Source organism: Haliotis cracherodii, unplaced genomic scaffold (genome assembly GCF_022045235.1).
Source record: "Haliotis cracherodii isolate W230 unplaced genomic scaffold, xgHalCrac1.p SCAF_7, whole genome shotgun sequence".
NCBI classification, from domain to species: Eukaryota; Metazoa; Mollusca; class Gastropoda; order Lepetellida; family Haliotidae; genus Haliotis; species Haliotis cracherodii.
This window is the reverse complement of record NW_027266330.1, coordinates 62,565,656-62,579,929: the sequence shown is the minus strand read 5'-3', so window position 1 is coordinate 62,579,929 and position 14,274 is coordinate 62,565,656. Positions and strand designations below refer to the sequence as shown.

Sequence of the window (14,274 nt, the reverse complement as noted above, 5' to 3'; positions counted from 1 at the left end):
ACCAATTTTTTTTTGTCTTTTTAAGACTTGTCCAGAGGGCTCACATAATCCTTAGTTCACTATGCCTCAGAGTATATACCTAGTCCTACGGTTGGGTAGCCTAGTGGTCAAAGCGTTCGCTCGTCACGCCAAAGACCCGGGTTCGATTCCCGACATGGGTACAATGTGTGAAGCCCATTTCTGGTGTCCCCCGCAGTGATATTGCTGGAATATTGCTAAAAGCGGCGTAAAACCATACTCACTCACTTATCACGAAGATAGGGTAACAAATACGAACATTACATTCACAAATAAAGGATAACAAATATGAATATTAAATCACGAATACAATAACAAGTCAGCAGTTGATGTATTATTTGTTATATTCAGTGAAGCAATAACAACATTAATTATTTGACATGGTTTGTTAATTGTTAACATATTATACATTTATATACTGCACTTATCCAGGTAGTATCTGCTCAGATCCGACAAAGACCAGTGACCACAATACTGTCAAATTAAATATAATAAGAGTGTTGTTTTTGAAGAAATCTATGATTATAATACAGTAAAATACGTTTATAACGAACACGCTTATAACGAACTGACGGATATAACAAACTTTATTTTTGGTCCTGGCCATTTGCTGTATAGATGTCGTATATATGCTTATAACGAACTATGGTTATAACAAACTAAAATTAGTGGTCCCTTAGAGTTCGTTATAACTGTAGTTTACTGTATGTTCTTACGGATATTTTTAGGTACAGGGTATGTAAATGCACATGATTGCATATTCATAAATATTTGATTCAAGTGGCCACGAATACGAATTCAATTCATGAATAGATACGGTTTTATTCACTGAAAACGCTTGTGAATCGTAACAGGCCTAGTGTTTACATGGTCTGTCTGTTTTATTCTCCTCCAATTTTTGCAGCGAAATTGAAGCATTGAGAACTGGTTTAGAGTGATAGTTTTCAAAAGCTACTTGTCAATGAGGACTACCATCATTGGATTTTGACTTGACCTCTACACACTTTAGTAGTCTCTGGCTAACGGCCTGGCATGGAGTATAAAGTCTGTGTGTCCTGTGAGAATGTTTGTTTGTAAAGTTGATGTAAGAACTCACTCACTCACTCACTCACTCACTCACTCACTCACTCACTCACTCACTCACTCACTCACTCACTCACTCACTCACTCACTCACTCACCCCAGGTGGCGGACCAACAGGGCGCCATGTTTGGTCAGTGCTGTTACGACGTCGGCGACATCAAGTGCACCATGGGAACGGGGACGTTCATTGACCTCAACACTGGGAACAAGCCACACGCCTCTGTCGCAGGTACTCACAGCTCTCTCATGGTTTTGATCCTTTTGCTAAATTGGCTTAGTCAACACAGATTCTGTACAGAGCTTCATCACTGTATGTTTCTGTAGTAATAAGATATTTTTCTTGATAACTTGATAACAGCTCATTTTGTGATGTGGACTCCTCTCCACTCCACTCCGCTCCACTCCACTCCTCTCCACTCCGCTCCACTCCACTCCACTCCAGTCCAGTCCACACCGCTCCTCTCCTCTCCACTCCACTCCACTCCACTCCAGTCCAGTCCACTCCACTCCAGTCCACTCCACTCCACTCCACTCCAGTCCAGTCCACTCCACTCCAGTCCACTCCACTCCACTCCAGTCCAGTCCAGTCCACACCGCTCCTCTCCACTCCACTCCACTCCACTCCACTCCACTCCACTCCACTCCACTCCAGTCCAGTCCAGTCCAGTCCACACCGCTCCTCTCCTCTCCACTCCACTCCACTCCAGTTCAGTCCAGTCCAGTCCACTCCAGTCCACTCCACTCCACTCCAGTCCAGTCCAGTCCACACCGCTCCTCTCCTCTCCACTCCACTCCACTCCACTCCACTCCACTCCACTCCACTCCAGTCCAGTCCACTCCAGTCCAGTCCACTCCACTCCACTCCACTCCACTCCACTCCACTCCACTCCACTCCACTCCACTCCACTCCACTCCAGTCCAGTCCACACCGCTCCTCTCCTCTCCACTCCTCTCCACTCCACTCCACTCCACTCCACTCCACTCCACTCCACACCGCTCCTCTCCTCTCCACTCCACTCCACTCCACTCCAGTCCACTCCACTCCACTCCACTCCACTCCACTCCACTCCAGTCCACACCGCTCCTCTCCTCTCCACTCCACTCCACTCCAGTTCAGTCCACTCCACTCCACTCCACTCCACTCCACTCCAGTCCACACCGCTCCTCTCCTCTCCACTCCACTCCACTCCACTCCACTCCACTCCACTCCACTCCAGTCCAGTCCAGTCCAGTCCAGTCCGTTCCGCTCCACTCCACTCCACTCCACTCCACTCCACTCCACTCCACTCCACTCCACTCCACTCCACTCCACACCGCTCCTCTCCTCTCCACTCCTGTCCACTCCACTCCACCCCACTCCACTCCTGTCCAGTCAACACCACTCCACTCCACTCCACTCCACTCCACTCCACTCCACTCCACTCCACTCCACTCCACTCCACTCCACTCCACTCCACCTCACCTCCAATCCAATCCAATCCAATCCAATCCAATCCAATCTGCTCACTTTGTCTGGGTTGATTGTATTATTATTTTTAAGTCACAAATGATGGTAAATATATTCAATTTTCTATTAAATACAGAATTTGTTATGTTTTCAGCCCTTTTTTTTACTTTTCTAAAATATAGGGTAGACTCAAATATACAATACGAAATACTCTGGTAATAGCAGGAGCATGATGAATGAACAGACACGGAACTGAGACACGATACAACAGATGAAAAAGAGGCTGCGGGAGATTTAGAAGCAAAGCGTTATTAATATTGTCCTTCTATTATGGAGTACGAGAGTTGTAGAAATATAATCACTTGCTGTATACTTCAGGCCTGTACCCCATCATCGGGTGGAAGATCAAGGACGAGATCACGTACCTGGCCGAGGGTCTGGCGGCCGACACGGGGATCACGCTGGAGTGGGCCAAGTCTCTAGGTACAGTCTTAGAGTTGCTTCATGGCGACCTATGCTGGGGGGGGGGCAAGTCTCTAGGTACAGTGTTAGAGTTGCTTTATGATGACCTATGCTGGGGGGGCCAAGTCTCTAGGTACAGTCTTAGAGTTGCTTCATGGCGACCTGTGCTGGGGGGGGGGGGGGGGGGGGGGCCAAGTCTCTAGGTACAGTGTTAGAGTTGCTTCATGACGACCTATGCTGGGGGGGGGGGCCAAGTCTCTAGGTACAGTGTTAGAGTTGCTTTATGACAACCTATGCTGAAGTACAATGAAATATGGTTACATAGGCACTCTGTCCGTCTGAACTAGTACAGTGGAGTCAGGAACCATGCTCGTCCATATATATGAAGTGTTTATGTCACATGAGAGTGGTTAGTACCTCCATACAACACTCTGCTACTGGAGATATTGACATAATGTTTAGTATTCTTGCCATTTTGTTCTCTGTTTTCACATAAATCTTACTTTATAATCAAGCAATTGGTTAATCTGGTTGATGTCGCATGGAATGGCGTTGCACTGTAATGGGGTGGGGTGGGATGGGGGGCGGCGGGGTGGCCTAGTGGTTAAAGTGTTTGCTGATCACGCCCAAGGCCTGGGTTTAATTTCAGGTACAATGTGTGAGGCCAATTTCTGGTGTTTCAAGCTGTAATATGGCTTGAATATTGTTAAAAGCAGGGTAAAAACTCACTCACTCACTCACTCACTCACTCACTCACTAATTCCGCACTTGGGTAAAACGAGTGAAGACAACTTCTTGTGTCCCCCGCCATGATATGGCTTACACATTGCTAAAAGTGGAGTAAAACCTCCTCACTCACATGCTTTTGTTGTTTCAAGGTTTCTTTGAAGACGTAACAGAGACGGCCAATATCGCCAACACTGTGGAAGGTATGTTCTGTGTGTGTCCTCATTCTTCTGGGGTGGCCGAGTAGGGAGAGTCACTACTTACGAAGGATTTTAATATGAATGAGAACTTGAGCTGAAGTCTGATTATTTGAAAAACATTTTTTGGTGGCATTGTATCACGTTTTTTCACTATGACTTTTTTATATATGAAAATTTTTTTTTTTTCCCAATGCAAATTTTGATATAAATGTGCCATTTGGCTCAGCAAAGTCTTTACCATGTTAATTAAAAATTAAGTTGAATCAATGTTTATCAGAACAACTTTGATTTTTCTCACGTTCAATAAGTACTGTGAAATATCAAATAATAGTTTTCATTGTGTATAATTCTAAGAATACTACCCCTATTAAATTATAGCCATCACACTTTAAAAATTCAATAGATTTTCAACAGACGTCCACTTGACTGTTAGATGTCCCAACCAGTTGTTAGGTAAACTGTACCTTGTGTAAAAGCCTCTGAACAGGGTGGGATTCGTCACCTCTTTCCTGTGTGCAAGTTACAAGACCGAAATTTTTCAGTCTACTCTTGCACACGTTTTTGGCTTAAATCACTGCCAAAGTTAATTCTAAATTTTAAAAAGACAAATATGTATGTTAATTAAGGGAATATTGGATTTTGGAGTCGGTATAAACATACTATTTACCTTAAGAGAACATTCACATTTTGTTTTTCAGACTCTGCAGGTGTGTGCTTCGTCCCTGCGTTCAGTGGGCTGCAGGTACTGATTCGTTATCGTCCCATTCGTTATCATTTACCTCAACATGTACCAATGCATGTTCTAGCATACAGACAATATTTCTTGGAATACTTCAAATTACCAACTCTTAAATTGCCTCAGTATATACTGCGGATACTCATAAGAATCTGGCATGACATATTAACTATAGTAATATTAAATAATCGGGTGTTCTTCAACTTCTTTTGAGTAGTATATGAAGAAGATTTCACGGGGTGCAGACCACGGGCACTGTCAACCTTCGAACCTGCATGGAAGCCAACGTTGTGTATTCTCAATGTTGGCAGGGGGCACGGGTGGCCCAGTCCTTTAAGGCGCCGCGATTCACTGTGCAGAGTTGCGTCCCTTGGGCACACCAGAAACCTATGATTGTGGGTTCGAATCCCGGTTTGCCCCGATTATGTTTCTAGGTTTGTCAGCACCATACCCGTGCTCGTGGGTTTCACCGAAGTGGTAAACGTCTGAGACCTGCATCACTTCAGGCTTTCCTCCCACATTGAGCTGACACGCTGTGATATAACCGGAATACTGTTAAAAGCGGTGTTAAACCCAACTCACTCACTCACTCAATTTTGGCTAATGGCACCTCCCCAAAGTCTACAGGATTGCTCTTAAACATGACAGGCACCAATTAACGATGACCGTGCCACGACCTCGCTTATCGGACTGACGCCCAACACAACCAAGGCCCACATCGTCCGAGCCATACTGGAGTCCCTGGCATTCAGGTTCAAGGTCCTGTACGAGACGATGTTGATAGAGACCAAGATCCCCCTGTCGTACGTCAGGTCAGTATGTAGTTCGGGGCCCTGAATGTGTGTACGGTGTGAATATATATGCGGTTTGATTCTCATTGCCCTAAGTATGTATACGATGTTGTGATCACTGCCATGTACTTTATGTCAGCAAGAGATATTTTGGTTCATGGAAAGTATGTTCGAAACAACATTGTTGATGAATGTTTTCTTTTGGTTTATGGGGGCACTGGTGGCCCAGTCGTCTAAGTCGCCGCGATTCGCTGTGCAGAGTTGCGTCACTTGGACACGCCAGAAACCTGTGATTGTGGGTTCGAATCCCGGTTCACCCCGATTATGTTTCTAGGTTTGTCAGCACCATACCTGTGCTCGTGGGTTTCACTGAAGAGGTAAACGTCTGAGACCTGCATCACTTTGGGCTTTCCTCCCACATTAAACTGACATGCCACGATATAACTGGAATAATGTTAAAAGCGGCATTTAACCCAACTCACTCACTCACTCTTTCAGTTTATAACCTGGGTGTAAATTTATGAGTCTGCCTTCTCTGATTTTGCTCTTCCCCAGCTTGCAAGACCTCGGAGTCAGTTTTTACCCTTATGGTTGTGCCACAATTTATGACAGGTGAACTTTTGACCTTGTACAGAGCGGACGGCGGCGTGTGCAGCAACGACTTCATCATGCAGTTGATGTCCAGTCTCATCAACACCAGCATCGACCGCTCCGAGCAGCCGGACATGACGAGTCTCGGGGCCGCCTTCCTGGCGGGACTTGCTGCAGGTAACCTTGAACCTCCCTCGCTCTCTCTCTCTCACTCACTCTCTCTCACTCACTCACTCACTCACTCTCACTCGCTCTCTCTCACTCGCTCTCTCTCTCTCATTCACTTCCCTTACTCACTCACTAACTTGCTTGTTTAGACAGCTGCTTGTCATAAGAGACATCTTAGTGGACATTGCTCACATTATCAACCACTGGTTTGTCTGGTCTAGATTCGATTGTTTTAAGGTTGCCAACATATAGCGTGAATATTGCTGAGTAATCTCTCCCCTCTTTCAAAATGTTCAAATGTTGAGTGCAGTTTTATTAAAAAATTATTGCAAACATTTTCGAGAAAAATGCCAACCTATTGAATTACCAGCTCTGTCATTATAAAATATAATTCAACATGACCATCCTCGTTAGTCCAGTGTGTTGTATGTCTAAAGACCATGCTATTAGGTTGATACTTTGGACATAACTTCAGCCAACTCGGTGGTCGAACTGACAGCATCTGCCTGGAAGTCAGTGGTTCAAACCCCGGACATGTCATACCAAGAGATGTTGAAAGATGGTACTTGTTGTTACCTTGCCTGGCACTCGGCACTAAGGGGCAGATTCAGTATAATGTGTCAAGTGTTTTTAAACCGGCATTAGGCCAGACTTGTAGAAACAGACATGCATCCACCCATTTCACCTCAACATTTGCCCCAACCACCCAATTTGACTGTGTTCGGTGGTTGGACTCTGTGAGTCATGGAGTGTAGTTGGATGGGTGACTGTGTTCGGTGGTTGGACTCCGTTAGTCAGGGAGTGTAGTTGGATGGGTGACTGTGTTCGGTGGTTGGACACCGTTAGTCAAGGAGTGTAGTTGGATGGGTGACTGTTCGGTGGTTGGACACCGTTAGTCAGGGAGTGTAGTTGGATGGGTGACTGTGTTCGGTGGTTGGACACCGTTAGTCAGGGAGTGTAGTTGGATGGGTGACTGTTCGGTGGTTGGACACCGTTAGTCATGGAGTGTAGTTGGATGGGTGACTGTGTTCGGTGGTTGGACACTGTTAGTCATGGAGTGTAGTTGGATGGGTGACTGTGTTCGGTGGTTGGACACTGTTAGTCATGGAGTGTAGTTGGATGGGTGACTGTGTTCGGTGGTTGGACTCTGTGAGTCATGGAGTGTAGTTGGATGGGTGACTGTGTTCGGTGGTTGGACACCGTTAGTCATGGAGTGTAGCTGGATGGATTACTGTGTTCGGTGGTTGGACACCGTTAGTCGTAGAGTGTAGTTGGATGGGTGACTGTGTTCGGTGGTTGGACTCCGTGAGTCATAGAGTGTAGCTGGATGGGTGACTGTGTTCGGTGGTTGGACTCCGTGAGTCATAGAGTGTAGTTGGATGGGTGACTGTGTTCGGTGGTTGGACTCCGTGAGTCATAGAGTGTAGTTGGATGGGTGACTGTGTTCGGTGGTTGGACTCCGTGAGTCATGGAGTGTAGATGGATGGGTGACTGTGTTCGGTGGTTGGACTCCGTTAGTCATAGAGTGTAGTTGGATGGATGACTGTGTTCGGTGGTTGGACTCCGTGAGTCATAGAGTGTAGTTGGATGGGTGACTGTGTTCGGTGGTTGGACTCCGTTAGTCATGGAGTGTAGCTGGATGGGTGGCTGTGTTCGGTGTTTGGACTCCGTTAGTCATGGAGCGTAGTTGGATGGGTGACTGTGTTCGGTGGTTGGACACCGTTAGTCAGGGAGTGTAGTTGGATGGGTGACTGTGTTCGGTGGTTGGACTCCGTTAGTCATGGAGTGTAGTTGGATGGGTGACTGTGTTCGGTGGTTGGACTCCGTTAGTCAGGGAGTGTAGTTGGATGGGTGACTGTGTTCGGTGGTTGGACTCCGTTAGTCATGAAGTGTAGCTGGATGGGTGACTGTGTTTGGTGGTTGGACTCCGTTAGTCATGGAGTGTAGTTGGATGGGCTGAGAATGAAATTGACTGCACACTGATGCCTTGACCAGCGTAATAATGTTGTATTTTGAGCGCGCTTTTGGGTGTGGTTTTTGCATATTATTATTATTATTATTATTATTATTATTATTATTATTATAGGTGTGTGGGAAAGCAAGGACCAGTTGCGCCATATCCGGAAGTCTGACCGAGTGTTCGAGCCCCAGTCAGTCTGGCCTCAATACAAGGACATTTATCGACAGTGGGAGCGAGCCGTGACGAGATCTCTGCAGTGGTACCGGGAACCCGATAGCTGACAGAAACTGCATCGCCAGGAACCATGGCGATCACTAACAGAATCCTCAGCATTATATAACAGTCAGCAATCTGGTATTTTATCAACCATGATCATCTTTGGTATATTGGGCAGTTTGATATTAGCAGTTGTGTGGAGATTAGCATATTCGGGGATCTAGCGGTCGTGTGGAGAGTAGCATTTTCGGGGGATCTAGCGGTCATGTGGAGAGTACCATAATCGGGGATCTAGCGGTCGTTTGGAGATTAGCATATTAGGGGATCTAGCGGTCGTGTTGAGATAAGCATATTCGGGGATCTAGCGGTCGTGTTGAGATAAGCATATTCGGGGATCTAGCGGTCATGTGGAGATTAGCATATTTGGGGATCTAGCGGTCGTGTGGAGATTAGCATGTTCGGGGATCTAGCGGTCGTTTGGAGATTAGCATATTCGGGGATCTAGCGGTCGTTTGGAGATTAGCATATTCGGGGATCTAGCGGTCGTGTGGAGAGTAGCATATTGAGGAATCTAGAATAAAATGGTCTTGTTGGCAGGGGTGTTCACACTAATTGAGATATTACACAATCATATGTTGTTCAACTGTATTTAGGAATATCTTGGGAGTCTGCAATGTATTCTTCAGTTGATAATATATGCTGCGCAAGAGACTTTAAAAAAACACCCTATGTTTGCAGGTTACTGTGGGTAACTGGCTGGTGGGTATGGCAACACGCAGCCTTCCAACTGCAGGTGTTCCTTAATATGTTTTGAGTAGTATACATGAGTTCTGGTATGGCCGAGGTAGCTACAGCTCTAGGAGTCACTGGTGGCCCAGACGTCTAATGCGCCACAATTCGCTGTGCAGAATTACATCCCTTGTTAGCATGATACCTGTGTACGTGGGTTTCACCGAAGTAGTAAACGTCTGAGACCTGCATCACTCCTCCTTTCCTCCCACATTAGGCTGACACGCCGGGATATAACTGGAATACTGTTAAATGGATGCTGAACCAAACTCACTCACTCACTGCAACTCGGAGTGCAGAGTTACATGCCTTACCTGTACCAGGATGTGCTGCTGATCTGGAGTTTGTCAGAACCATACATGTGCTCATGGGTTTCATGGAAGTGGTATACATCTAGGACCTGCATCGCTGGTAAACTGTTCACAAGTATCATCGCAACTCACTCAGATGCTCCACAATCCAAAACCACTCGTCACAATGACTTAAGTGTAGAGTATGTAAACATTTCAAGGTTGTCTAAATGTTGGTTGAATTTGATTGATGAACCTTAACTATGGTTGAGTAGTATGCTTGGTAAACCCTCATGAACCACGTTCATCATAATTATAGAGGCATTATGTTCTATATTTAAACCTGATTTGTACATTATGAAAGCAATATTCAAAGTCAGTGAACCTGACCTGATGTATGAGTGAGTGAGTGAGTGAGTGAGCGAGTGAGCGAGCCAGTAATACTGATATATTCTGTCTGTACTTGTCGTGCCTTTGTGCCTGTACCAAAAGTGCCTTCCACGTACGTGCGGGACATGTCTGTGAACCAATATTCTGAACAGTTGCTCACACTTGCATTCACCAATGCCTTCTTTTCCTACCGGGTACCCCTTTACTGCTGATTGTAAATTGTGGGAGTTCTGTAGAGTTTTCACTTGTCTTGCAGATGACAAATCACATACAGAATTCACATCCTACCGGGTACCCCTTTACTGCTGATTGTAAATTGTGGGAGTTCTGTAGAGTTTTCACTTGTCTTACAGATGACAAATCACATACAGAATTTACATCCTACCGGGTACCCCTTTACTACTTGAGTAATCAACCATATGGTATCAGTCATATTAAAATTTGAAAGGGGGTTTCAGGGACAGAGTAAGAGACATACTTTCTTTGAGTGTCTGTACCATGACAAATCTAGATTATGAAAAAGAAAGTCTTGCCGACTCAAGAAGTTAGAGAGAAATAATTTGTGTAATAAAATATTTCATAGACCATTGCCAAACTTTCTCTTTATCCAACACTTTCTTGCACAAATTATTTTTCCCCGAAGTCCTGAAACATTGTCTTGTAAGGTGACCCGAGTTGACCTTTCTTAAAGATTGGAAAGGGTCGAAGTTTGAAACAAGATGGCAGATTCTGTATCACGTCCAACATTCTGATTGGACAACATTATTTGATTGTTGCAGGAAACTGTTCCCTTATTTTACTGCAAGAGTATATGTTGTCTGTAACAACAGGTATTTCTGTGGTGTGGTTATGACGTCGGAGAATGAAAAGGGGCGTGATGTTATCATTCAAACTCCTCATGTCATGATATGAATTGAGTGAGCTGCCAGTGTCTGAAATGACCATTTTGACAGTGAATGCTGGATTTGACCCGTGAAGATACGGTGTAGAATAGGTCTTCACCAACCCATGCTTGTCGTAAGAGGCGACTAACAGGATCATGTTGTCAGGCTCGCTGACTTGGTTGATGCATGTCATCGTATCCCAATTGTGTGGATCGATGCTTATTGCTGAATGCGGCGTTTAACAACAAAAACAAACAAAAACAAACAAAAATCAAATGCACATCTTTTGTAAATTGTTTGATAGGCATTACTTAGAAGTTGACGGATGACAAGATAGACACAATTTTTATGGATAACAACTTCTTTAATACTGTGAAAAGCGACGTTTCGGTATAGATCCTTATACTGTTGTCAGTCTTGCTTGACAACAGTATAAGGATCTATACCAAAACGTTGCTTTTCACAGTATTAAAGAAGTTGTTATCCATAAAAATTGTGTCTATCTTGTCACATCTTTTGTTATGGCACTTACTGTTTTAAGTGAAGTTAATACTTTTATATTTTGTTATATTGTTGATGATGTTACGAGTTTGTGTGACATTCCTGCAAGGTGAATATTCCAGAAATAGTTCTTGAATAAAAATACTTCATTTCACACGTGTGACGTCATTTGACGTTTATCACGCTTTGAAAGACCCTTTTACAAGAACTAGTCAAAGCCACATGTGCATGTTTTCTGAAAGCTCAACTAAGTACTTTTTAATCGTTTTTTGTAGCCTATGTCTATATGAATATGAGATGTCAATATGTCATCCAGAAAAATTAAACAAATATGGAAAATTTAACATTGTGATGTCATTTTATTATTTTGGTAATAATGAATGACTTGTTGTCAAGGAAGGATATATACATGATATAGTTTAGATGTTTCAATTAACATGTTGCCATAATATTTTAGTTTAGACATAAAATATAACTTCATTTAGTCTTTGTCCATCGATATTTATTTTTCTAATATTTATATCCATATTAATTTGTATGCCTGTTTCTTTTTAATTGGTAGTTTTGCATTAGTATTAGACGCATAAGGCACTGTAGCTCACTTGAATTGGCTAGAATGTTTGTTGATCATGGATCATCTTATGTTGATTAAGACAACAAGGATCATCTCCGAGTCATGAATCAGCAATAAATTCTTTGTTAGATTTTTATCAATTTGTTTTTTAAATGCAAGACAAGAGGTAATAATTTTTTTTTTTTTTTAAACAAACTGTTCACGGCATTTGTGTACGTTACCTGTCAACTGGTATGATTATTTATGCAGTGTGTACGTTACCTGTATGATTATTTATGCAGTGTGTACGTTACCTGTATGATTATTTATGCAGTGTGTACGTTACCTGTATGATTATTTATGCAGTGTGTACGTTACCTGTATGATTATTTATGCAGTGTGTACGTTACCTGTATGATTATTTATGCAGTGTGTACGTTACCTGTATGATTATTTATGCAGTGTGTACGTTACCTGTATGATTATTTATGCAGTGTGTACGTTACCTGTATGATTATTTATGCAGTGTGTACGTTACCTGTATGATTATTTATGCAGTGTGTACGTTACCTGTATGATTATTTATGCAGTGTGTACGTTACCTGTATGATTATTTGTGCGGTGTGTACAACAATGAAGAAACTAAAGCACACCTGTTTATTCATGTTACTATGGTTAATCTTTCATGTCTTAATCAGTCATGGCATGACAGATTAACTGTAGTAATGTGACAGAATTGGGTGTCCTTTAACTTCTTTTGAGTAGTATATGTCATCAGTAGAGAAGCAAGGGAACACATGAAGTAATATTCTACGTCTGTAGCATTTCGTGGGCCAGCCTAGTAGGGCTGGGGTGGGGCGGTCGGGTAACCTAGTGGTTAAAGCGTTCGCACATCACGCTGAAGACCTGGGTTCGATTCCCGACATGGGTACAATGTGTGAAGCCCATTTCTGGTGTCCCCCGCATGATATTGCTGGAATATTGCTAAAAGCGGCGTAAAACCATACTCACTCACTAGTAGGGCTGGGACGATACACCAACTGTACGTACCTATACGTATCACGATACCTTACTCTGATATGTATCACGATACTTGCATGTGCTCTTATCTGTGGCTCGTAAGCCATCTTTTCATAGGCCAAATACCTGGCATACTGACGATTTACAGTTGGCAGTGTCAAAGTATGGCACAACAAATGAAAATATTTGTTTTCACTATTAACTTTCACTACTGATTAGTGTTTGGTGGAACAGTTATGAAAGCAAACATTTAAGGTCAAACTCGATATTTTTTACTGAGTGGGAAACTGATCGATACTTGTATCAAGAAGTAAAAAAATGGCGATGCATCGTCCCCCCACTAAAGCCAAGTGGGTAAAGCGTTCACTTGTCACGCTGAAGACCTGGTTTGATTTTCCACAAGGGTACAATGTGTGAAGCCCATTTCTGGTGTCCCCTGCCATGATATTGCTGGAATATTGCTAAAATGATGTTTAGTTGTGAGAGTAGGTGGGGTTGAAAAGTGAGAATGAATGCATTATGGCCTTGAAAATGGAAAACTGATGGTGTGTTTACACTGGGTGTTTACAGACCAGTGGTTGGAGTATTTTACTGCAGGAGTTGTTTCATTGTGTTTGTCGACTTGATGCAATGATGTCTGTCCACTTTGATAAGCACAGAATTATGTTTTCACACACTTTTGTAAAATTGAATGAATAAAAAAGTCTATTCTATTGATTTGGAGTTGTACAGATGGCAAGCAATGAAAAGCTCACAGTAACTCGAAACAGTTATGAGCGAGGAGACGATTCTGTGTATGACTTGAGGAATCTTTGTTTATGCTGCTTTTGTGTCCATGGCTACATGCTCTGCAGAGTTGCATCCCTTAGCCAAGCCAGGATCTGAGGAATGTTGGTTTAAGTCCCATGCTGGTTCCATCAGCCTGTATCGGTGCTTGCGGTCTACACCACAGTTGTAGACTTGCATCACTTGCTGTGATGTGTCGAGAACGAGAGTGCTTTGGAAGGCAGCGTGATACACAATGCACCCGTTTGCTTGAATTCAATTTGGTCAGCCACTGTCCATTGGTCCCCATCAACAGATGCTGGTTGTACGAGGCGATCAGGGATCAGGTGGTCAGGCTCGATGACTCGGTTGATGGCAGGTGAAGTACCCCGATGGCATGGATCATTGGTCATAACATCACCCACTGGATTGTCTGGTCCAGGCTTGATTATGTACAGGTCATGTAGGTGGAATATTGCTGAGTGCGGCATTTAAGAAACATGCACACACACGCACACACACACACACACACACACCCAGGTCGCCGTCATGTAGGTGGAATATTGCTGAGTGCAGCATTTAAGAAACATGCACACACACAGGTCGCTGTCATGTAGGTGGAATATTGCTGAGTGTGGCATTTAAAAAACATGCACGCACACGCACACACACACACACACACAC

General features: G+C 43.7%; 1 protein-coding gene across 2 annotated transcripts in view; it reads left to right on the top strand.

Annotated features, from left to right (window-relative positions):
* LOC139447581 (glycerol kinase 5-like) overlaps positions 1 to 11,111 on the top strand; it is a 69,364-nt gene extending 58,253 nt beyond the window's left edge. For both annotated transcript variants that reach the window (XM_071228989.1, XM_071228988.1), the window contains exons 12-18: positions 1,204 to 1,330; positions 2,927 to 3,031; positions 3,889 to 3,939; positions 4,635 to 4,678; positions 5,321 to 5,484; positions 6,098 to 6,231; positions 8,309 to 11,111. In XM_071228989.1, the coding sequence (XP_071085090.1) occupies positions 1,204 to 1,330; positions 2,927 to 3,031; positions 3,889 to 3,939; positions 4,635 to 4,678; positions 5,321 to 5,484; positions 6,098 to 6,231; positions 8,309 to 8,463 (780 nt within the window). In that variant the 3' untranslated portion in view covers positions 8,464 to 11,111. The remainder of the gene's footprint in view (positions 1 to 1,203; positions 1,331 to 2,926; positions 3,032 to 3,888; positions 3,940 to 4,634; positions 4,679 to 5,320; positions 5,485 to 6,097; positions 6,232 to 8,308) is intronic.
* Positions 11,112 to 14,274: the final 3,163 nt, after the last annotated feature.